The 26845-nt window shown below is 34.7% G+C and overlaps 1 protein-coding gene across 1 annotated transcript in view; it reads right to left on the bottom strand.

Moving 5' to 3' along the window:
- Positions 1-24995, bottom strand: part of LOC149534000 (peptidyl-prolyl cis-trans isomerase CYP40-like) — a 71503-nt gene extending 46508 nt beyond the window's left edge. Inside the window, exons 1-4 of the mRNA XM_089802990.1 lie at positions 24618-24995; positions 8038-8541; positions 7677-7764; positions 7303-7355 (exon numbers count right to left, since the gene is read on the bottom strand). Of these exons, the coding sequence (XP_089659116.1) occupies positions 7303-7355; positions 7677-7764; positions 8038-8541; positions 24618-24788 (816 nt within the window). The 5' untranslated portion in view covers positions 24789-24995. The remainder of the gene's footprint in view (positions 1-7302; positions 7356-7676; positions 7765-8037; positions 8542-24617) is intronic.
- Between the last annotated feature and the right edge of the window lie 1850 nt (positions 24996-26845).

The following is a 26845-nucleotide window of genomic DNA, read 5'->3' as shown; positions in this document are numbered from 1 at the left end:
CTTACAAGGAATGATTTTGATATAACATATTTTTTTAATGAAGGTCTAATATCCACAAAGTTGTTTCAGCTATCTAATATGGGAGCACGAACCTTACTTTGTACCTCTTCAACTAAGAACCGAGTACTCAAGGGTATCCATCCTACCAAATTCACCCAGGCAACAATCCAGCCTCTTCCCTTTTTTTAATGTCAAAGCCTTGTAGTCAACAGGACTTGATCCTTGGTAGGCTCATTAAGAACTTGTCAACTTGATTAAGAGACCAAGGGTCGATTGACAATATCAATTATATTTTGAAAAACCGTTTAATAAAAAAATTGGAACTTTAAGACATATCAAAACACAAACGAGAAAGAGTTTTGACTTTATATGAAAGATCAACATGTGAAAACTTGTGCAATTATGACAACCATCATATATAAATTCCTTGCATTGCCTCTCCCTTGTTCATTTCAATTTATTTGGGTATCTAATTTTTACATGCTTAGCCAATGATTTGGCAATGTTTGTTAAATGTTTGTTAAACATCAATACAAAGGATGGTGTAATAAAAAGGCTAAAAGAAAAAATGCAAGTGTCCATCAATTTAATAGAGAAAAGCTTTCCAACTATGATGTACTACCATGTGCTAAAAAACATTTAACACAAAAGTCATTGGTTAAGAGTTCATATATAGTTCTTTCACTAATAAATGTAGCTACAAAATTAGGCGGAGTATGTTGTGGGTAAGATGCTGCAACCTGTTAATGTGAGTTTCACTCCCCTACAACATGCAGAACTAAAGACTTGATATCCCAAGATGAAATGCGAAATTTCCAACTCTCTCTTATATAAGGATGCTCATATGATAAACAATGTATACAAATTGTGTGATAAAATGAGACAACCTCAAGGTCACCCTTTATAGTAGACTCACTTGGTTTTATGATGTAATATGTTGGTTATCACAAAGGGACTTAACACTATTCATTCAATGGATACCAACTTGAATTTAACTTCTTCCAATGACAAACTACCAAGTGAAAGGGTTTAGAAAGCTAATCTAAATCTAAGAATGTAAGACAATGTTGATGATGGGGTGAGCCTCTAACCAATCCTTGCTTCGTTGTGTCAACTAGGCATAGAAGGGTGCTATCTTCTAAGAATGCGAGAATGGTTTCACATTGTCAATACTCATTCAAATACGCTATGAAGGCACAATCTTAATGAAAATTTTCAATAGAAGTTCAAAACTTGCAATTTAGGCTCAAACTAACTTTGAGTGATACTTACATAAGTACCAACAAGTGTGGACACTAGTTCCACCATTAATCACCATTCAACAATATCTACCATTCATCTACTTCTACTTCTGCTTAACATGAGATGAGATCTAATCTAAGTGAGGAAGTGAAGAAACCATGCAATTGTCCAAACATCACAATCATTCATTGCGAAAACCTACAATGAAAGAAGGAACAATTTGGTAGTATTATAGCAACAATTTCTCCAAATCTCACCTACTTCACTTTATGACAAGTATTGAATGCCCACCAAATTACAATTAAGCACCAATGTATGGGTGAATTAGAAAAATTGCATAGCTTTCATGGGCCAATAAGAAAATAGACTAGGTAGAAGCTGATAAAAGCGACCAATCAATGAGCCAATAATAAAATGCCACATAAGCTTACAGCAAATCTCTTTTAGAAGATAATTTTCTTTGACATTTCCTCTTTTCACGCATTCAATGAATCTAGACATAATATGATGATGTCCCATTAGGACACTTGACGCATTCTAATTAGTTGAAGAAGTGAGTACTGCCTCAGCATGCTCGTCCTATAGACTTGATAAATACCATTTGATGATGAGGAAATATCTCTTGGCATTCAACATTATCAAACCTTAGATTGATTTTGGATGCCCAACTTGTATACTATTCACAAGTTTTTTCCATTTTCTTTCATTTTGGTATCTTGACCTTAACGTTCTAAAAGTTTCATGTAAATGGATCATTCCATTTGGTTCAATTGGACCTGGATTACCGTAAGGATGTCTCGTTGCTGATATTTCTTCCTTGCTTGTAGGCTTGTTCATTTTTTCTGCAGAACTTGTTCTTTGGTATCGATTTTAATAATCTGATCTTGAACTTGGATTAGAATCTTCTTTTTAGCTTGCATTCTCAAGCCATCCTTCCTCCCTTGAATCCTTGAACTTGATGTTATAGCACCCATTTACGTTAGAATGATGATTAAGTGTTTGCATACCATCCATAAGGCACAACACTTGCTAAGGGCTTTGCAAATAGGATTGCAAGCAGAGCGGGTTGACTATAGAGGAAACTTTGTAGCCTAGCACGCTCGCGTTGTAGTAAAATTGGGATGGGTGACATCCAAGGAAATATTAGTGCTTCACCACTGAGAGTATCACCTAAGATGCAATAAGTACTAAGTGTTCCATTTGTTCCCAAGAGAGATGGGTTCATGCGAACCACTACTCATGCAACATGGGTCAATGAATTTGACTCACAAAACTATGCGGTTGAAACCTAATAGCAATATCACAACTACCATCCATGTCCATATCTTCTAAATTGCTCCATTTAGTGAGTCTTGATTAAGTTGTTTTTTATTCATTGTTAACTTGTGAAACAAAGGCGATAATTGTATTAAATTGGCAAAAAAATGAACATAGACAAAATTGAGTATTGTCAAGACAAAACAATCTTTTCAAATCATGAATGTAACACGATGCTTAGATGAAAGAATCTTTACTTGTAAACCATCTCAACAACAACCAAGCATTATTCTCAACATTCTTAATTTCATATCCAAGTCAGGATCCTCTGAGTTCTCAACCCTTCTTGGAATATGTACATTTCTAATTTGAACCTCTAATCTTCATCCTTTTATTGATCTGTCATGATTTCCTTCTAAATTTGATTGAGTTTTGATGAATCTACTTCTTTAAGCCATCAATCATTAGCCCTCTTACATTGGGATCATGGCCTTGTCATTAAATTGAATCCCCTTGCATTTGAATTTATCCCCTTTATCTCCATGTTCATATAAATGTAATCCTTTATTAAACGTGGGACTCTAATGGTTAAATTTGAGGCCTGTCAAGACCCTTTTGATGCTTATTATGGAATTTGATGAGGCCTTGTATTAAATTTAAAATTCTTGCATTGTTTTGGGGCAGCCTTGCCTTGAGTTTACATCCACAATCACCCATCCAAGGCTGGCAATTTGAATATGCATTGACATTTGAATCTTTCAACAAACTTAGAGCCCATGTGTTTCGGGATTCAGCTGTATTTTTTAATTTTAGGGCCCTAAGTTTGATTGGGCCAGGCCTTAGATTATGCTCATGCCAGATTTAGGGCCACATTTGGACTTCTATAATGATTTTAGGCCTGATTTGTAAACTAAGGGCCATATGTTTGATTATAGGGCACATGTGTTATGATTAAAAGACTGATTTAATATAACTTTTACTGGATTTGGGCCTGATCGTAACATATCAGGCCCATACCTTTGAATTTGGTGCCAATGTATTCAAATATAAGGCCACATGTTTGACGGCTGGGACCTAGTTTATTTGAATTCCAATCCACACATTTCACTTAGGATTTAAAGACCTCATCCTCATGCCTTGCACCCAAATTTAGGGTTGCACTAATTGAGTTGAGGCATGTCTAATGGTTTCAAGTTCACAAGTTACATGCATAGGGCCTTTCTCTTTGAATTTTGAGCCCATAAGTTTGGGCTATGGAGCCTCTTGTCATTGGCTTTTATGTCCAGATTTGGGACCACATCACTCAATATGTTAATAAGGTCTGCCCTGTAATGCTAAGCCTACACATTTTAAGTTTGGGGTGATGGAAGTATTGTCATTGATGACAAGAATGGCTTTGTCAAGAATAATTAGTTGATGTTAAAGTTTTGTGAAACTTGCATACTGAAGGTTGCAGGAGTGTATGTTAAGTGATGACAACAATTCTATATACAGTAGCCCTACTATATACATGAACAGAAATATGATTATCATTATGGATATGGATGGAAAGCTCTCATAATCCTAGAGACATAAAGAGGCTATTAATAAGGAGACAACAACAATATATAGACAGCTATATATGTCTACAGTAAATCGACATAGACAAAGATATACAGAGCAGCGTCAAATATGACAGCCATTTGTAAACAACTTGTTTGTAAATAGAGACAAATATACTATAAAATTTATCAGGAAAGCACACAGATTAAATATCGAGACAAAGGACACGAGTACATTGTTCTAATTATGGCATAGCGGTCCAAGACTTACTCCAGCACCAAAATGATAACATATATATCGTTCTGAATATGAAATGAATCCAAGAGAACAGGGCATATTTCATTCTGCGTCAATTAAAAAGGATACCAAAAATATATCTATTGGAATATTATTGCCATAACATTATGGAGATCAGAAGTATGAATGAGCAACCGAAAAACTCATCTCCAAAAACCGGCAGTGATTAGTATATGCCGCAAACATACTCAGCATTGGTAGCAAAATACATTCAAGGATTGACCATTTTATAGAGCCCGCACATGAGGAAGTCATTAAATATAAAAAGGCAATAGACAATAACAACAGAAGCTTGCTAAAGCAGTGATTAAATTAAGGACAGCAATTTTCTTAAGTAACGAAGCGCCTTTGAAGACACAATATGCATTTAGCATGTAAATGAAAGCTCGACGAAGACTGCCATATCATTATTAAGAAACCTGGTGAAGACAAAGTTCAATAAATTGGGGAGGCTCAATAAAACATTATGAATAAGCAGTTTAAATCTGGAAAGCAACAATAAAAATATGAATATGCACAGCATATGAAAAAGGGCACTTCCTATGTCCGATGAACACATATCATGATGGATATTTGAAAGTTTCTGTGTTACCTACTGAACAAGACTACCAACGATGGTGATAATTGGAAACATGATTTTCAGATTGGCAAGGATAAGAGACAAACAGCGTTAATGAGTGCGTGGAGGTTAGAAGGGCATTCGCAAATGATGTCCAATTGTTTTAGTCAAAACAATATCATAGTGATTAAAGACATTAAGAAAATAATGTCTAAAAAGTTACAATTATAATAAAGGGAAATTATTTAAATGAAAAGTGTGATTATAATCAAAGAGAGGGTGTTATTTATTTTTAAAGAGATATGACTTCTCATATTGAAAAGTCACATCCTACATTGGATAGACTATAAATGAGAGGTATTTTATTTTTAAAAAAAGAGAAGTGCAAGCCAGCATATAAAAGAAGAATTAAAAGAAAAGAGTAGAATATATTTGTGTATATATATACACAGATTTATTAAATCTGAAATATATTAAAAAAATGATATGGAAAGGATAGAAGAATTGAGAAAAAAATGAAGATATGCAGATATAAAATAAAAGAGGACTTTTGTGAAGATATATATATTTATATAAAGGAGTTGAAATAAAAAGTATATGGGAAGCCAGTGACAAAAATATAAAGGGAAAAGAGAAGTGTGTATGTGCTGAAATAAAACAATCCTACATATATAAGTATCAGTATCAGATTAAAAGAAGAGAATCTGTGAAAGCAAAATGTCCATCATCAGTTGAGTAAGCAACGTTGATATGCTGGAAAAGCAGTTTGTGTGCAGTTGGTTGGTGCTCATGAAGACAACAGTAAGGGTTGGTGCTTCCAGTAGGTCAGTGCCAGCAAAGTGTGGAAGTTGGAGCTTCCAGTGAGGTCGGTGCTCATAAACATAGAGGTTGTAGCATCTAGTAGGTTGGTGCCTACAAATCATTATAAAAGAACAAGTTAATATAAAAGGAATTATTTGCCGTGGTTTTCTCCCGCATTGGGTTTGCACGTAAACTTATTTTGTCATTATGTTCGTGTGCATAATTGTTGATTTCAGCATTTAAAGTTATTAAGGCAATTGTTTGATAAAAAGTTTTAAAAAGACAAAAGTGTTATTATAAAAAGTTTAAATTTGAAGTAGGAACCATCATCATCCATTTAAAGTGAATTTTAGCCTTTCAAGGCCCATTTGAAATTGATAAAAGGGGCCTTGTGATTAGTCAAAAACTTCTTATCTCCTCCCCTTGCGTTGCTTTTCCCTTAATCGATTTCACCAAGTTGAATTGTTTCCCTTTGTCCAATGAACATTACTCTATCTCCTTGCCAATTAAGAGAGTGGATTCCACTTCTTTCTATCTATCAAGTTGCCACTGGAAGTGGATTCCACCTTTTTATCTAGCAAGTTGTCACTTAAGAAAGGGGATTCCACCTTTTTATCTAGCAAGTTGCCACTTAAGAAAGGGGATTCCACCTTTTCATCGGTCAAGCTTAAAGAAGGTAAGTGCATTTTGACCTTTGTTTTTTTTCTTTATGGTGATTTAACTTAGAGAAATTCACAATGCTAAATCATACATTGGCTCAAGCTTGACTTTGAGCTTCTAATTCTCATACTTAGCCAAATTTTACAATTTTTTCAAATTTTTAGACATCTCGAATTTTGGGAAGGCTTGCAAAATTTCAAGTTGTTGTCAAATTCACTCTACCACCTAGACCTACCAGCCAAAAAGAGGGGGTCCCCATTTGCGATGGGGCGATGGTGTGAGAACCTTTATTGCAATACAGATGCAGAAATGTTCGAGCTTAAGGACTTCTGCATATCAGGTAACTTTTGCCAGTAGACATATAACCTAGACAGGTTTTGCATAATTCCATGCTATAAACCAAAAAGCAGAAATGACATGCATATTGTAACAATCTGTAAATGGTCACAGATGATGTTTTACACCCCACTATATACAATTACCAGCATTTGATAACAAATGCTTAAGCACTGCTAACAAAAAATATCCACATCATACCTTAAAATGGATCTAGTAACACTGTGGCTTATACAAGCACTGTACTGGAAGATTATAAAGTAAACAAGTGAGATCAACATAACATCGTGTATGCCTACAGAATGAAAAAAATAACACATTTTTGGGAATCTGTTCATGATATTTTCAAATACAAATATTAAATACAAGATTTACCTTCACAAAATTACCATGAACCCACAAAAAATATAAATTAGGTTCAGCCTCTGAAACATATTTACCCAGTATCTAATTGAAACAAGTTATAGACATCTTAAAAATTCACAATTTGCACAAGTATCAAGCAAAGCATGCATAGCATTCCGATTTATAATGTCGTACGAATATAAAGCTATAAAATTAATGATAATGTATAATATAATGTAAAAATGATTTTATATATCACTTACAGAACTGTTTGTAAAGATTTGTGACTTTGTCTTCCTTAGATAATTGCTTCTCTCTGTCAATTCATAACACTAAATTGTTAGAGCTGCCCCAAAATCCTGGATACTACCTATAAATGATCCTTCAAACAGTACACAAAATTGAAGTAGAAAATGGTAAAATTGAAAAAAAATTGTTCAAACAGATTGCAAGCATATAGAATATTTTATTCAAATATTTTCCATCCAGTTAAAGAACCACATACATGAAACAATATAGAAGGTTGCATATTTTCTACTAACAATAATTATTACAATCTAATAATATGAAAACTGCAGTCTTCTATGCAAATAGAAATATCTAAGCATCACCAGGTAACAAAGAAAATCAGTAATACCATCGTCTATATCCTCTTTCTCCCAGCAAATGTCCAAATAGCGTAATGCCTTTCTATACTTTCTTAAAGCCATTTTGTAATCCCCTTTCTGCAAAACAAGGACCCAAAATAGATGAGATTAGTATCATAGCAGAAATCATAACAATGTGATCATTATGTTGTTCAAACTAAGCTCTTTTGCACAACACATATCTAAGACAAACAAAGCACCAGGAATGAATGATACTTTATCGCTTGACTGGAGTTACGATGAATCAATGTGATGGCAATTGATACCTGTAACTGAATAAAGGTAAAACTTCCAACAAACCCTAGAATTGAATGTTATAAAAAACAGTGGATTCCACTTAGCTTGTCTCACCTTATAGTTCTCATTTCCAAAACTTTTAGCAGAATCCACTGCCGTCATCCACCATGAAATATCTTCTGATTTTTCATCAAGATCAGCTGGCCAATCTGGGTATAAATCTTCATCCTTGAAAAAATTACAGATTCCATCATCTGCCCCCTTTGGAATCTCCCCACAATCTGCAATTACAACATCAACTGTGGGGTGCTCATTAGTACTATCTGTGGGAGTGTGCTCAATTGCACGCACAACTCCCATTCCCTTAATCACTTTCCCAAAGACTACATGCTTCCCATCCAGATGAGCAGTCCTTGTTGTTGTGATGAAAAATTGTGAACCATTTGTGTTGGGTCCAGAGTTTGCCATTGACAGCATTCCTTTACGCTCATGCTTCAGCTGAAAGTTTTCATCATCAAATTTCAATCCATAGATTGACTCGCCTCCTGTACCATTACGAGCAGAGAAGTCCCCACCTTGTATCATAAAACCTTTGACAACTCGATGAAAGGGAACTCCCTGCAACAAAAAATAACATTTAATGTTTGCTTGTTCTTGAGATCTTGAATTTTAAAAGTAATTGAGAAAAATAGTCTACATAGAATTCAATCTCCAAAATTGACAATGGTAGTACACCATTCATCTCCTATTATTATCACTCAACACAAAATAATATCATAAAGCTCCAATCCTTGCAAATATACTTCCAGAGTTCTAAACTAAATCAAGCCTTTATAAATTTCCTTCCATTCAAGAACAATCAGAGAAGATTGTTCGATTCTAACACAAAGTCAGACACTGAAAGGCAGTACAACTGGTCATGTGTGTTCAATGCATAAATAAATCGAGTTCAAATTAATAAAAATATCCCCAAACTTTGAAGCAATCATATTCATTAACATCTTGCAAAACCTTTTCAATCCGAATTTTCTAAAAAATAGTCTTATCTATGTGGAAAAAGAACCATTGCACCTTACTCAAGCTTAGCTGTCAGCTTAATAATATGCTCGATATATTTTTCAAGTGTAAATTCCTTTGAGGTTTCCTATATAGCCTCTTGACATTTTTGCAGAAAGTCATAGATTATAGATATTTTAATTTTAGAAAGGTGTTCAACTTCCATACAGTATCAACAAGCCATGAGTCAAAAATGATACTCCTTCGAATATTTCTGCATGTCCTTTGTTTTGGTCAATGACGCATGTATCATATTGTTGAAATAATAAAGAGATTTCCTAATGAATTGTAAAGGTTCCAATAATATTAAGTGATTAACCATTAAATAGGGAAAGGCCTCTTAAAGTAGGCTTACTATAACGAGAATATATATAGGATATATCATATCAAGATGGGCAATGTATAAAATAAAGGAAAAGTAGGTTAGGCCAGGGAAGTGCGTAATGGTTAAAAACTTACAAGTAAGACAACATAGTAAGGCAACAAGAGTCAAATCCACATCAATAAAGGAGATAGTGCAAAGAGATAGTTGACTAGGTTGAATTGTAGATGCCTTAAACTCCCCCTTGAATTAATCACTTGTATAGAGGTAATTTTAGGTGAGGTCAAGAGGACTAGACAAAAAAGATTAGTAGACCACCACAAGGGACTTGTAAGCATAGTTGCAAACAACAGCGATATATCGCTAAAACATGAAATTTGGCCCCAAAATTATCGTGTAAAATACAAGCACCGATCTTTTGTTTCATGTATACGAGGTCATTGACGTCGAGAGAGGGTGGTGGGAACCAGAAGCGGAAAGCTCACACCAAAGACGATTATCCATTTCCATTTCATTTGTAGTCTACAAACTCTACACAACATTATTCCATTTTCTTTTTTCACGATTAATCTGCACAACATTGCTCTTGTGAGAGTCGTATCTATTATCAGCACAAGCAAGAGTTAATAATTTTAGCACAGGAATGAAGAGTAGCGTGAGTGTGTCAACATTCCATGTCTAGAAAAGTTGTATGAGCATCAAAATCTTTTTGAACAAAAGGAAAGCATCCCGCCTCAAAATGCGATAAAATCTTCGCCTTTCTCAAAAGGAGATGCTAATACTGTGTATAAACTCTAGACGTTGACAACTATTTCAACTCCTTAATTTGATGTCTATTAAAATATTGAATACATGCACATGTGAAATAAGTCAAGTTCATGGGACAATCTCCAACTCACAAATCTTAACTTTCAAGTCATTGACACCACAACTAACCATTTGTGAACGAAAACTTTGAATGCCCTCACTTCCACCTAGTTGTGTACAAATATCCTTCGGCCCTTGCACCATTCAATCTCAACACCAATAAAGGTGATTGCTCTATTTATTATCTTATTGCCATGCTATACGTTGTTGTATATTATAATAAGTATTTTTAGATGAAAAATGTGTTACAATGCTACTTACTACTTCGCACAACATTATCAAATTATTGAATACTTCAATTTATTTTAATTGTTCATATTAGAATGTTGATAAGTACTAAGTGTTGCATAATTTGATTCTCCTTTACATGAATTCGCAAAGTCGATTGAAACAACTTACTATTTTAATCTTGAAATCATTACATCTGGGTAGGCCTTGAAATCATAAAGTAACTAATGTTGTAGTTGAATACAAATAAATGATTAATAAAACAGATTTACAATTGATGAATATTGGTCAATAAATATAAATTTCATTCTAAATTTTATAGGCGTCGAAGTATTATTTATTTTATCATAATTTGGTCAATAAATATAAATTTAATTCTAAATTTTATAGGCTTATAATTGTGTTGAAGTATTATTTATTTTATCATAATGCTTTCTAATTATTAACTATCTTTTTTTTGCTAGCTTATCTAAGTCTACTTATTTCTTTAAAAAATGGTTGGTGGCAGAAAAAGGGACTCTTTATGGAAACATTGAGCCCCAAGACCAAATTGATGAGATGTCAAATGTATCCATTGTCTTAAGGAGATGAGTGCAGCCATAAGCTGACTAAAAATATCATCTTGCAAAGATCCATGCAATGATATTGCACTGTGTGATAAATGTCTGAAAAGGGCTACAAGGGAGGCTTTAGCAAGCCTTGAAACATATGAACAAACAAAGGCAGCAAAAAAGAGGACATTAGAGGCCATGGCATTATCAATGGGAGTTTTTTGTTCTACAAGGTCACAAATAGGAGCAGAGGCTCTTCCATTGGGCCACAGATACGAGAATCGCAAAATGTGGGCAAGAATATATCAAACTTTTGGGTTCCATCTAACACTCTCAGTGCTCAGCCCAAATTGCTAGGCATTGCATGGAACAAAGAGATGCATGTGAAGACAAGAGTGACAGTTGCAAGATTTTGGCACTACAAAGAATTCCCTTCAATACTTTATGTAGTCTGTATCAGGATCAATTGGTCATTGCAATTTTCGTGTCTGGTAGGGGGTTGAAGCCCTTAACTCGTTATGAGGTGAGTGGATTGTTGTTACAAGATGAGGTCCAAAGCATTCATCAACTTGTAGAAGAGCAAAGAAGAGTTTGGGAACATAGAAGCTACACTATTATATCCGATGGTGGACTAATGGTAGAAATAAGACGCTACTCAACTTTCGAGTTGCTTCAAGGGGGCAATTAGTATTTCTAAAATCACTTGATACCTCTGATCAAGTGAAAACTATAGAGACTTTGTGCAACATGTTGGATGAGGAGGTGGTGGGAGTGGGAGTGAGTAATGTCATCCAAATTGTAACTGATAATGCAATTGCATATGTGGTAGTTGGTAGACTTATGACAGACGGGCATCCTACGTTATTTTGGATCCATTGTACTGCTCATTTTCTTGATTTGCTACTTGAGGAGCTAGGAAAACTTGGTTGCAGAAGGTGGTTGAAGGAAGGAATATCACAAAGTACATCTATAACCACACATGGATACTGAGTCTTATGAGAGAACACACTAATGGAAAGGATCTCGTATGACTGGGGTTACGAACATTACTGCTAATTTTTTCACCTTGCAGAGTGTATTAGCCACATTGCCCAACTTGAAGCAGATGTTTGTGAGTGTTAAATGATTGGAGAGTCCTTATGCCAAGAAGCCTAAAGTAGAGAAGGATGTGAAGGTTATGTTTGATGTTAGATTTGGCAAGCTAATGCAGGAGATCATCAACGTAAGTTTTTAAGTCTTGATTGATGATTTATTATTTAATTTTCAAATATTGCATTTCGCTGAATTTTGTATCATTTTTTATGTCCATATGTCAGAACTATTGGTAAGGGTTTTACAAATGGTGAATGGGAACAAGAACCTCATGGGGTATCTATATGAGGCCATAGATAGAGCCAAAGAGGCCATTCAACACTTGTATAGGTCAAATGAGACCAAATATAGACCCATATGGAACATATCAATTGTAAGTGGAACCAACAACTCCACCAACACATTCATGCAGCTACCTACTACTTGAACCCCAAGTTCTAGTTCTTCGACAATTTTAAAGCAGACATAGAGGTTTAAGTTGGCCTAGACAGATGTATGCGGAGATTGGTTCCTGTTTTGGACCTCTGAGACCTCACACTTGATAAGTTACAAAGCTACAAAATGGAAGAGGTGCCATTGTTTTCTTCACCTAATTGCAAACATAGGAGATGCACCTTACAGCTAGGTAAAAAGAACATGTATTAGTTTTATTATACCATTTATTCCGCTCATTAAGTTTGATGGAATTTTCACCACATTACAAATGGCTTTTTTTAATCCTTGTAGATCTATGGTGGGAAGATATGGTGTCACAACACCTAATCTACAAAAGCTTGCCATTGAATATTGTTGCAGCCCTTAAGCGCTTATGGATGCAAGCAAAGTTGCTGTACTTTTGAGAACCTACACACAGAAGCACAATAGGTTGACTCAGAAGCACTTGAATGACTTGGTTTATGTGCGATACAACCTTTGGTTGCATGAAAAAAAGGTGAAAGGGCAAGCTTCATATGAAGCACTTGACTTGGATAAGATTGATCCATATTCAGCAGATTGGATTGGTCCTCTTGATGGGGATGATGTAGATGCGCATGTGGATCCTTTACTGATTAATGGGCAACTAGCTGAGGTTAGATGGAGGCAAATGACTGAGATGCAAAAGTGGCACCATGTGATTGTTGAGCCTAAGGCACCTATTCAGACACGTGTTAAGGATACTGCAACTACTTCAACACCACCCGCACAGCAGCAGCGATCTTTTTTGAGCTTTAGTCGTAGATGTCATTTATGATTTCTACTTCTAGTTTTCATTGATACTGAAACTTGAGCTTCTAATGTATTCAAAAGTTTCATGGAGTTTGACTTCTATATGTAGGGAAATTAATTTTATTCAGATGTCATGCTTGGTTTTTGGTTTATGATTCTACGTTAATCTACTAAGTTTTAATTGCTATGAATTTAACTCAATACTTTGATTAATATATGGTGGATATCTCAAATCAGTACATGTTCTATAAACTTGGTCTGTATGTGTATGTTTTTAAAAATACTTTTAAGAAATTGTATATTTTCAAATGTTTGAAGTGCCAATTTATTGTCAAGTTTTCTGTGATTCGAAAATTTTCAAAAATTTTGTGTCGGCTGAGGTATTTTGGAGTCTAAGTTTTTCAACTTTGCTCTTAAGAACCTCTAATGGAAGATATGCTAATGCAAGAACAAGTAAAGCAAATCAGGTAATTCTCCTTTCACAAATGCTTATGGAGATTCCTATTTATAACATTGTGACTCTTAAGATATCATTCCCATGTGGTCAATTAGGTTCTAAATCAGTCTAACGGGATATATTTATACAATAACACTTTAAGTATAAGATGGTATGTATCTCTAATAATGTAACAATTTGTATCGTGATGTTGAATATCATACATTGATATATTCGATCTCCATTTTCATTAACATATGCTTTTGTACTTAAAAATGTAACTTTTTAATAAGCGCACATCACATTATGAAAGTCGCTTTGAATGAATAGATTTTGTATCATTGACATATCAGTACTCACCCTCTCCTCTTTCATATAAGTACCAATCCTTGTTGTAACTCTAGAAGGCGGTCATTGAAGAGAAAAATGTACCATATAAGATTGTTGTTCCAAGCACTTTCTAGTGGCGGTAGTTTCATCTTCAAATTCTGCACCAAATTTTCCATTATTCTTATTCAGAGTTTGAACTTCTAGTTTTGCTTTCGAACTCATATCTTTTCACCAGTATCTCCAATTTTCATGATTCTTGCAGCATTACAAAAGTGAGGAGCTTCATATCTAGATTTATATGCACAAAGGTTTTTGGAGTCTAATTTTTTTTATTTGGGGAGCTTCATGGGCTTTTCTATCATCAACTTGGCAAAGGGTAATAATGAGTCTTGGTGAAAAGTCATTTTGCCACATCTCACAACATTCATAATAAAGGTTTGTGTGGTTTTGGAGGACTAATGTGTGCTTGATTGCAATGCCCCCTAGTGAGTCGTCTATGAATAAATCCTTTATATAACTAAACAAGAAATAATCTAGAATTAATCTATTTGTGAATTAGAGAATTTAAATGACTTCAATTATAGTACTGAATTAGGAAGAATGTTGGGATATAGTAGGTTGTGTGAAATCAACATCAATGGCCTTGCTCAAGGTTTCTGGTGATCCAAGCCCTTAATCCCATCTTGGGCAAGTCCTCAAGGCATCTTAATCCCATCTTGGTCAAGTCCTCGAGCCATCTTATAGGGAGACTGATCCTTACCCATCTCAAAATAACCTATTGATTGGATTAAACAGTCATATACTAATGCCCTATTCTTCTAATTCAGAATTATAATGAGCATAATGTTATTTACCAATATAATATTGATGATAGAGGGTGTGGAGAATACTCACCTTAATATTTATTACAAGTCAAATTTTTGAATGGAGCATCTGCTATGTGTATACATTTGTGCTCTTATGCTCACAAATATAGTTTATTGGTTTTTAAAGTCAGCTAAAGCCTGTTAACTGCAGTCTTACCAATCAGCACCACAACAAATTCCTCTTAAATGTTCTGGATTCTACCTAAGCGTAGAAAGGTTATGATTGTTCTCGACTACTCTACATCTTTTTTCCTTCGATGCACATATTAATCTATTTTAATTGTAAATAACAGGGCCAGATGAATACCCGGTGCCTGTGACAGCCAGTGATTTAATTCTGACTTGCTCTGGCTATTTTTTTAATTTATATAACTGGCTGTTTATCTTTTCTCCCAGATTATCTCAGATTGTGCTCTAAAATCTTTTATTTTCCTTTTTCATGCCCCCAGTTTAGTGAAGTGAACTCACTCTTATACATAAAAACCCAACGGTTGGCATCCCTTGAGTTTGCTGGGTTGTGTATTTCCCTGATCAATCCTTCCATAATAATTACCTGATCTTGATTTAACTTCGTTAGTCATTGCCCTGATTTCTTAATTGCACCATCATACATAAATTCTGGAAACTATTATGGAGCCTTCATATGATTTGTCTTTATTGATTAGATAGTCCACATAGGAGATGACTTGCTCACATTTAATATGAATCTTTATTCTAATTGCATAACAAGGCGACTTGTAAACAGATTGCATTCTTTAACGATTCTCTTTTCTTGATTGTTCACCATATTATTGTTAGATATTATATTAGACAATAATATAATAGTAGTTATTATTCTGCATATATTATTAGATTATATATTTGTGTTTAATTCATTCATGTGTTTATTTAATTAAATATTAATACAAAATAATGAAACTCGTTTAATTGTTATATGTATAATTCATTCATTTATTTATCCGTAATGATTAAAAATAATAAAAATCTCGTGATAGGTAGGGGATATTTAATTGTTGCCCTCAAACCTTGTGAGTGGTGCTATCCCTCGACCCTAATGAGAGCTTTGCCACTAGACCCCAAATCTCCACCCACCATTATTATTGTTAATGCAATCATTGCGATGTTTTTATGTTTATTAGTTTCAAATTCACTTAGTGTGCCAAAGTTTTATTTGCAATTCTTATACTTATTCTTGGTTTTCTCCTAGAGTTCCAAAATTTTGGCCATCATTGTCAATGATTAAATTTCAATGCAATCATTGTCATGTTTTTTATGTTTATTAGTTTAAGCTTTTTGTAGTATGCCAAAGTTCTATTTACAATTCTTATAATTATACCTTACATCTTTTTATAGCTAACTTTTCAAGTACTATATTTATTTCATGCAAACTAACTTCCATTGGTAAGGCTCCTCCATCAAAGGAGTCAAAATCTTTAAAAACTCAAAATATAATCTAGGAAATGCAAAAAATGTTAATATTTTGGAAGCCAATGCAGCCATCGATTAAAACTATGTTCCCCCGAGTTTCTGGTACAGGACGGCGTGACAGATTTTCGAGATGGCAAATTTTTTTGGCAATAAACGAGGACCAAGAGGGACGGCAAACGGGGACAACTATATATATATATATATAGGAAAATTTTAAAATATACATTGAAATTTGCAAATATACATGTCATTCATATGAAACTAAGCACAAAGCATATCATTTAAACACTATAGAACCATAACATACAACATTTGAATGCCATCTAGGAAATAATATCCAATTTTAGTACTCAATTGTCAAAATGCATATCATTATCAGTAAACAATATCATAATGATAAACATGATAAATCTGAAAATCTAAATCTAAATATGCCCAAAGGCTAGAGGGCTGCCATAAGTAATAAGTATCAATGTATCATAATCATGTTGATGTTCAACATAAAAAACATAACATAGAAAAATAAAGCAGATTGCTGCTCCTATTCTGCCTCTACCGAATTTGGAGGGGTGGGGCCCACCTTGGCGACCTAGTAAGGATCCTTAAAAAAAAATTATATTCAATTTTTAATTTTTTTGCATTAAAAAAAAATTTAAAATTAAAAAAAATTGGGGACGGCTGTCCGTACCCGGTACGTTTGGGGGACATCTAGGCGTCCCCTTTCCATACCAAGGACAGCAGCCATCCCCAAGTTTCAAGGACATCCCCTGGTAATTTGCCCTTTTTGGGGACGGTTGGGGGATGTCCCATGCCCATCCCCCCGTCCCCAGGACATCCCCGTTACCAAAACTCCTAGTTTTAGGCCGAGTATGCATCCTCGGGGAACATAGGATTAAAATCAAATAAAGCAGCAAGCAAAGCAATCAAATTGAAAGAAGATTTGAAATTAAGGATTGTTGCTACTTGTGCAACACACCACATTCCCTCTTGAATTTGAGACCCGCCTTTTTGGCTTTTATGATTTATCTCATATTTTGGCCCTATATAACCATATTCTCTAGTTCATGGCCACATTGATAACCAATCAAACTAAGTTGTCTCAACACACAAACTTTGTCTAAGTTGTTACTCATTTTTGCATCCCTTATTATGCTCTATCAAGTGTTCATTGCAGCCACATCAATCTACGTTTGCAAGCTTGTGATTTAGCAAGCTCTTGCTATACACTCATTGGTCCTCCCAAATTAAAACAGCCAATCATCAACCTTCCATGGACCACAATAGGTTGATCTCATGATCTCAATCATGGTTGCATACAGACTAATGAACTCATTCACAATGATATTCAGTGTTGATCTCCTTGCATTCCTACAAAAGACTGGATTCAATTCCCTATAATAGCCACACCATGGATTGCAAACTCTCCGAGTACTTTATATTTGTTTGGGTGGGTGAGTTTTCACAATTTTAACTCTCGTGTTTTTATAGACACAAAAAAATGTGGGTAAAAATGTCAATACAACTAAAACACTAGTTAAAATGCATTTTTCACATGTTGCTTTTGCCATAAAAGCATGTGTTCTCTTTCAAAATGTCAATTTTTTTCAATCTAAAATACACTTTGTAATTTAATTTTACAAAAAAAATGTCTTTCAGGAGATTTTAATTTTTTGTACTCTCTAAGTTGCTGAGTTTTTACCGAGTTTTGGTCTAAGTATTTGCTGAGTTGCAAATTTTGGGCTTACCAAGTACTCTCTGAGTCTAAGTTTGTGAACTATGGCCCACACAATCCTATTTTGACAACTATTGTTTGATTTTTTCCTAGTTACTTGGGCCCTTAGATCTTCCATGATGGATTTGATTCTATGGCTCTCATCCATGATCTTGTGCACATTGTATAACCCTAAAGTGAACTCGCCCTAATCCACCACATGCCAACTTAGCTACTTTGCAGCCAATGGCACAATGTTGAGATCTTTATGAGCTCTATTATCCTTTGGGCATGTGGTGGTTGTCAATCTCCTCGCCATCATCTTCCAACATATGATTCTCACAATTTGACTGTAGCTTCATGTAAAATCCTCTCTATATGTTGTGCAAACCAAACATTATATTATCTCTCCAAGGGTGCATTTTTTATGTTACCTTTTTCACAAGCTCATGCTAACATTGCAAACATATGGGGACATGATCTTGGGCTCACCATTGTGCTGACTCATTCCTTGCAACCAATTGCTCAATAGTCATCCTTCTCTTGTGCTTGCATGACCTAATATCAATGGAAAATAATTGGCCCACTTACTCCACCTATGATAATGATATGGTACAATTTGTTAGTTAGCAATAGATTCGAGTTCAAGCTTGCCACATGGTTAGCATGACCATCTTGTTTGCATTATTCCTGCACCTACACGTAACCCCTCTAGTGGTGCCACGTGTCATTCTGAGATGTAATAAAACTTAGCAACTTGTTACAAACACAATAATCATATAGTTACCTCCTATAACCTAGCAACCTAAAGCCTAATCCCAACGGACATGCAACAAGATCTTGTGTACTAACATGGACTGGATAAATCAAACATAGCGCCAACTACAAAATCTAACACTCATTGCTAAATAAAGCAATTTTATTGAGCTAAAAATTCAAATTTCTTTAGAAATATCTTAAAACCTGACTTTGCCCTTTCTCTACTTGCAAGTGGCTGAAAACAATGATATCAAGTACAAGTTTGATTTCCTTGAGATTGCATGAACACTAGAAGAGTCATCAAAACAACCTATTGTAGGTAAAACCTTGATGGCCAAGATTATCAAGTATGTAATATGCATGTGAAATCTAGAATTGCGATATGGTTGAATTTATACATGCAAGTTGTGTGTGATATGGGTCCTTCTAAAAATCAAATCTATGTCAAAAGTTGATTCAAATGCTTCTCAAGCCTACAAGCCATTAAATGCATGAATTCAAAATTAGCACCTAGACTAGAATTTTCAGCAAATTAGTGATTAATGTTGCCACCTACTATATGCATTTTGCTAGGTTGCATTATGAATCTTGGGTCTACGTCTAAAGAGTAGGTTGCTTGTCTTTGTGAAGTTGGATTTTCTCTAGCTCAAAAGTAGCTAGTGACAAATTATCATGATACTAGAAAAAATGATTTCACCTATGCAAGCAACTTGATGGAGAGTTTCCCTAAGTCTTGTCACTTTGAATGTAAACATTATATTTTAGCTAGGTTGTCAATTTGCAAACTACATTTTGAGCACTTCTCAATCTTCCTTTCCCTTTCTTTTCCATTTCCTCTCTTCCCTTGTCTTTTTCCTTGACTTTCTCCTCAATTAAAGTGGGGTAATAGATTAGTTTACTTGTGCTTTATGGTTATTTGTTTCATGTGGGCATATCTTTGCAATCAAATTCAAGGTAACTATGTACACGTAATTGTGTGCCATCTAATGTCCACTTTCAGGATTACCCTATATCTTGTCATAGAACAAAAAATTTAATAAAAGACCGGGCATAAAATAAATAGAGATATAGCTTTACCCGAAGAATGTAAAATGAAGATCGATCCTTGTTGAGATTTTGCAAATATGTCATTATTAAAGAAACAATTCATAAGATTAACCATCACTAGGGTTAAAGAACATATATTCATGGTTCTTAATCAAATAACGCATCTAATTTATCATTTTGTTTCAAGCATAACAAAGCTTGGATAAAGAGACATGATAGAGTGCTTGATGCGATCATCTACCCTAGGCCCAAGAGGGGATACACCATACCACTTGGGCTCTATGGCCATTTGTCATCCATCTATCATGAGGTGTAGCTCATGAGTAATCCTATAGCAATTCTTCCTCTTCGTGCCACCCTAATTCACCCTCCTATGAATGACACGCACTCAAATATATCTTAACAATTGATTAATGCAATGGTTGGAGAGGAAACTACAATGGGGTGCCCAAAGCAATCCTCTAACCTAGGCCCAAGAGTAGATATATGATCCTTCTTGACTTTGTGCAACTTCCACCATCCATATGAGGTGTTGTACCTAGTGAGGAAACTAATAGAAATTCTACCTCCTTGTACAAATTGCCCAAAGCAATCCTCTACCCTATGCCCAAGAGAAAATGCACCATCCCTCTTGGCCTCATATGGCTTTCAACCACCCGAATGAGGTGGTGTGCCTGGTGAGGAAACCTATAGCACTTCATTTGCCTTGTATTCCCTTCCTTGCCTCCCCATTATTGATTATTGCTATTTGGAATTCCACATTATTACTTATGTCTAGTATATATGATGTGATGAACAAATATATTATCCTATATTAATATGTAAGAAATTGTGCATTGTATTGCCACATAAATTAGGCATACATATTTAAACATATATTCATGCATATCAAAATAAACAAGAATGTTACTATCTACAAATAAATAACAAATTCTAATCCTATCTTGATCATTGGTATGAGATAACCTATGTTTTTCAATGTCTTGTCTTGGTGCCTTCTCCCATCAAGGTCCTCTTCAAATAATCATAACCATGTTAAGGCGGGAGGCACCTTTTGGAAGTCGATGACCTTTCAATAAACTGATAGAATCTTTCGTAAGTCACAACCTTTCAAAATTTGTTGCTCTTTTGTAAAATTCTTTACTCTATTTTAAATTTAATCAAAATAGTGTTGTGAGGTTTTCACACTATCTCCCCATTTGAAATTGGGACCCTCTCTTTCCATTTGGCAATAAGGTAGTTGTCTCAAGACACTCCTAGTTTAGTGGCAATAAGTCTTTGAATCTAAGAGATGAAGTGTGAGCAACTTTGGCTAACTAGGAAGTCAACTCAGTCAAGGAAATAAGTGAGAGATGGGCCAAGCTAGTCAAGTCAAGGATGTGGAATTGAAGTCAAGCAATTTGCGATGAAATGAATTAGTCAAAGCATAAAAAGGGATGAAATGAAGAAGCAAAGCAAGAGATGAAATTCTAACATTAAAAAGGACAATGATGGAAATAAGTCAAAACCTCAAATTTGGTTGTCTAATTTTTATTAGAATCTCCAAAGATCTAGAGTCTACATTATAACGTAGGATCAAAATCTGACCTCTTGTCAGGATTCTAAGTCTCGACACTAGATCAAACTATGAGCTCCTATTGTGATTCCAAATTCTGACGACCCCTAAATATTTGCCCTCAACATTTGGACAAATTTTACCATCTTTGGCATCGTGGCATTGGAAGATAAGTTCCAAAGTGGGATCCACGATTATCCCCCTAATGGAGATTAGAATTTTGATGAAATAACAAGGAAAATCAAACTAGAACAAGGGTGTAAGCCCAACAATCAAGATCAAAAGCATAAAATTCAAGCAAAATGGCTGAAAATAGTTTGGATGTAAGTTCTAAATCAAAATAGTCCTATTGCTACCGTGAGAATTCAACATCCTACAAGGAATTTTATCCTCACAACCCCTAAATTTCAGCCAGCCTATAAGCCTCAATTTAATGTTGATATCAATTTGTCAATGGATATTCTTGATCAAGTTGGCCTTGAGAGGGGTTAGATGACAAGTAAATCAATTAGAATTTAATCAAAGTTGAGAAAAAAATCAAGGTAGATCATCATTTGTTGTGCATGTTCTAAAAAGAGCTTGAAATCTTGGAGAATCATTAAATGAATCTGAATCTAGAGTTGTTAATGTCAATACTTGGTTGCTATTAGGATTCTTTGCGAATAAAGTTTCTTTCAATTCGGCACCGTGCTGAAATCATGTAATTATAGAAAGGGTGTATCAATCTTTAACAATATTTTAATTTTGATCTTGTTTTGCTAAGTGAGATGATGCTAATAATTGGGGGAACTATGACTAAGATCAAGCACAAGATTTCACACAAGAGGATGATTCAAGGTCGAAGATCAAACTGAAGGTGCAAACTCAAAAAAAAGTGAGATCAAGATGGAGTTCAAAAAACAAAGAACAAGGAGGATGGACAGATTTACAAATTTACAAATGAAGAAAATTATGAGATCTTGGATTTTCGAACGAGTTCATTTTTATGGCCCAAGTACATGGACTTCATCACTTCAAGAATGTCAAGGTCAAGAAGTCAAAAATGAGAAAATTTCCAAGAACAAGGATGAAAACTTTGTGAAGATGAAACAGTTTTTATGCCATTATGATCAAGCTAAGGGTGTGCAATGTTGAGTATCAAGAGATATTTTCTTGTCACCAAGGGGCATAAGGCAAGCATGTTGACGTTGCGCCACTCATCTTCAACCAATCAGAAGATTCCAATCGCATGAGTCCAAGCACATTTAATCAAATCATGCCAAGTGTAAATGTGGAGTCCAATCAATATTCTTACCTAACCAATTTTTTTATTGGTCAATAAAAGCAATGTCATGTCACTGGCCCACAAGGTGGTCCCTTTATGTAATTGGATAGGCATTTAATGATTGTAACTATTCGTTAGATTAGGGCATTGTCAAAGAAATTTGGGCCCTACATTGTAATTGAGCAACTATAAAAGGCCAAGGCCTTCTCATTTGTAACTCATTAAAATTAGATTAGAGATACAGTAGAGTAGGAGGATAGACTTGGAGAAATTGTTGCCATGATGCTATCAAAGAATATGCTAATTCATTGTTGGTCTTAATGGTGGACTACTTGAGTTGCTTTGAAGTACTGCATGGTTTCCACGTTTCCTCAGAGTAGATTTTATTTCATGTTTGATAAGTAGTATTTAATAAAACAGAAGTAATTATGACCGATCTTTAGTGAACTCGCTTAGGCCAAACCACGAGCTATTTGTTGATTGTAAGTACGTCTTGTGTGGTTAAATGTCATAAATATGAGCTTTACTTAAATTATTGCTTGTGCATTGTTATGTATCAATGGATGGTGTTAATGGAGAGATAATAGTTTGAACATCGATGGATGGTGTTAATGGAGAGATAATAGTTTGAACCTTGCATCTATCTTAGGAGATTGCACTAGCTTGGTTGATGTTGATAACTAAACTAAGTCTACTAGAGTCACAAAGACATTCACAACTTTTTGCATTTTAGGAGCAGAATAGATTTCTCAACCCTTATCCTTTGCAGTTCATAATGTTGGATGAAGAGTAGTCAATGTCCATTGAATGAACAACATAGGTCCCTTTGCGATAACAAGCATACAACATCATTATAAGTCCACATTAAGAAGGAACCATGGGGTTGCCTCATTTGATAACACAGTCTAGATATATTATTTAGAATACGAGCATTCTTGCTCAAAAGAGAGTGGGAGATTGGTTATCTCATTTGAAATACAGAGTATTCAATTATGCATGTTGTAGTGGCATAAAACTCATATCAACAAGTAGTCCACCCCTTATACTCCTGAGATCATGTTAATTCTTCTTCAAGATTGCTGCTATATACATATTAATTGCAGCTTGCTTTGCATATTCTAACTGCTGTTTTTTGTTCATTAATATAAACAAATCAATCGCTGTTTAGCGTTATCTATATAAATGTCTTCAATCAATCTTTGTGATCGTTGTTCATGAACAGATACCTACTTGTAAATTCCTTGGCTTATATGACTTGAACCCACGGCCCTGCTTTTTACTATAAAAGCTTAAATGATATTAAGCCAGCTGTAGAAATCTACACAAGGTGGTAGAGCATAACCTGTAAATTTTACAGGTTCCTTCCGGCAAAATTTAATATTTTATCGTAGTAAGTTGCATGCAACAAAGTATGTGTGCGAATTTCCCTCGACAAATTTTCCTCGACCACATATGTTTTAGGACTTCATAATTGAAAAACAGATGTTGGGATGAAAAACACGGAGAAATGAAAGAAGCGGCTTCAACAGAGTCAACTAAGAAAATGCCGGTGACGCTGCTTCCAGAATGCGAGAGCGCGGCACTATTTCTTTTAATACGTATAGAATTCTACATTAAGAACTTCAATAAATTGGTCACAAATACAACATTCAACAAAATTTGACCCTCAAAGCGTGAAAAGAAAAGTCATTCAAAAGATCTAGCCTCTCATCCAAAGGGTGAACTCGACATTCCAGGCCGCATTTCAATTTGCTTTGAGGGAAAAGCTTCTCAAAAAATATGTCATTAGCGGCATCAGCATTATCTGTTCCTTACACTAATCACAACCGCCACAACGGCACCTTTTATCACCATTACCCGCGCTTTTGACAGCGATGTCGTTTTCTTCTTATCTAACTATAAACCAAAACACCAGAACTCAAAACAAGCAACAAGACAAACTGGCAAAAAAAACAGAGAAAGGAACAAACAAACACCTTAAAATGCAGGGGAACGCCAGTGTGAGGGCCAATGCCCTTTTCTCCAGTGCAAAGCGCCCTGAAATTCTCAGCCGTTTTAGGCGCCACATCACTGTAGAGCTCCACTACAATTCTCCCTTCCAACTCCTCTCCTATCGTAATATCCAGGTAACATCTCGGATTCGCCATTTCAGCAGACTCAAACTTCCGACCAATTTCAGCCGTAACACAACATAAACCCTAGCAGAAAACACTCCCGCAACATATATCTTTGATTCGTTCAACGCTACCTTGGCTCTGATTTATATTTAATTTTATAAACGTTGCATTATTTAATGCTCTTCCTCCATGTTCAGAGGCGCAGAGAGCGACGCTTCATGCTTTCAATTTTCGAATGTCGTAGAATGCATGGAAGGGGCATTTAAACTTTAGACTCTCCGGCACCGGGAAGCTGAACCGGCACGCCGGCCGGCGAATTCGCCTTTTCCCGGCGCCGGCATCAAGGTTTGCTTAATAGGAATGTTCCGGGGGAAAAAGACGTACGGTCCCTGAAGAGGATTTGGACGGCGCCACGTGGCATTGGCCCGTCTGGGTCGCTTTCACCGCGGAGTATCTTGCGCTACATCGGAATGCGGGGCAAGGGAGGTTCTTTTTTTTTATTTTTCTTTTTGTGTTTACTGATTTTGACCTAAAAAGGTCATAGGGCCCATTAATTTAAGTTACTTTTTAGTTTTTCCTTAAGGTAGAAAACAATGTAAATTTGAAATATGATAATCAATTGATGTCCGCTTGAGTTTACTAATTTTGGATATGCATTGGAACATCTCGAAATTGTTGTTTTCTTTATTTTATTTTTTAAATGTATCTTAGGGTTGTTTGTTAGGATTACATAGCATCTTCTATTTCAAAGTGTCCAACTTGAGCATATGTTAAAAAGTTCATCACTTTAAAAATATCTTCTATCATTGTGTTATAAATTATTGTTGTATGTTCAATGTTTTTATGTTCTACTTTACAATTATTGATTATATAATGTTTATTTTCTACATTCTATAATGATTAATAGTTTTGTATGTGAAAGCATTTTGTTATTTATGTTTGAGTATTGAGGAGTTTATTACAAGGATTTATTGGTCATTTATAACAAGAGCTCTAGTTGAACTTGAGTCCCTGCCTTGTAAAGAGTGGGGAATGATTAGAGGGGGTAATATGAGGACTTATAACTCCAATAGATTTTAGTATAGGTGGAGTCAATTGATGAAATGTTTAGTGTTGTATTTTATGCTAGAGTGCATCACACAAGTCGAAAATAAAATGCTTTCACAAGAGTCTATACAAGATATTTCTATATTTTAAAACTAGGAGCTATTTCTATATAATCGGTGTACAATTGATCAAACAAATAAGTAACTTTAAACATGGCTTTGGAAAATAAATTTTTCAATTCAAAGAGCAAAATAAAAAATACACATTGCATGAGCAATTGTTATGCATATTGAGAAAAAAAAACATTGTCAATGTAAAATGCCTTATATTTTATTAAAATTATAAATTTTTATTTTAAAAATAAACATAAAAATTTACGAAAAAATTAATACATGAGAAATTAGTAATTTCATTAAAAACTATTTCAAATTTTTTAATGTGGTTACAATTTTATTTTATCTTTAACAAAAAATTAAAAAATAATTACATTATCGTATTGTTTGTTAACATGAAAATGATAATGCATATTCTTATTTTTATTTTATAATATCATTTTTATTAATATTACTAAAAAATTTAAAAACAAAACACATAAATAACTATTACAAAATTAAATACTATTAATATTACAAGAAACGATAAAAGTAAAATCAGTTACTTTTTGAAATTAGTAAACATACTCTTGATATCTCTTCACTTTAATAGATCTAACCATTAAATATTCCAAATCTCAAAAAGTGTCCAAATAAAAAATTAAACTAATATTTTACTTCCCAAAAGTAAAATATTTTATTTTCCGATGAGAGTTGCCTGCCAACAAAATTGTATGCAAGGGAAATTAATAGGAACTAATAATTTTGTATGTTGTGAGGTCCAAGGAAATAGTGTAACGTTGATGTGACAGTAAGGAAGGGCTTTGTATTTATTATATGAGCAACAGCGCTGCATTGCATTTAATGTTTTGGCAGCCTTTTTCCACCTATTTCTAATCTCCAAAAATCTATTTTCTCCCCAAGAAATTAGCGACTAGCCAATAACAA

Source organism: Cupressus sempervirens, chromosome 10, assembly GCF_028749045.1.
Source record: "Cupressus sempervirens isolate cs-2001-9-10 chromosome 10, ASM2874904v1, whole genome shotgun sequence".
Lineage (NCBI taxonomy): Eukaryota > Viridiplantae > Streptophyta > Pinopsida > Cupressales > Cupressaceae > Cupressus > Cupressus sempervirens.
This window is presented reverse-complemented; position numbering and strand designations above follow the sequence as displayed.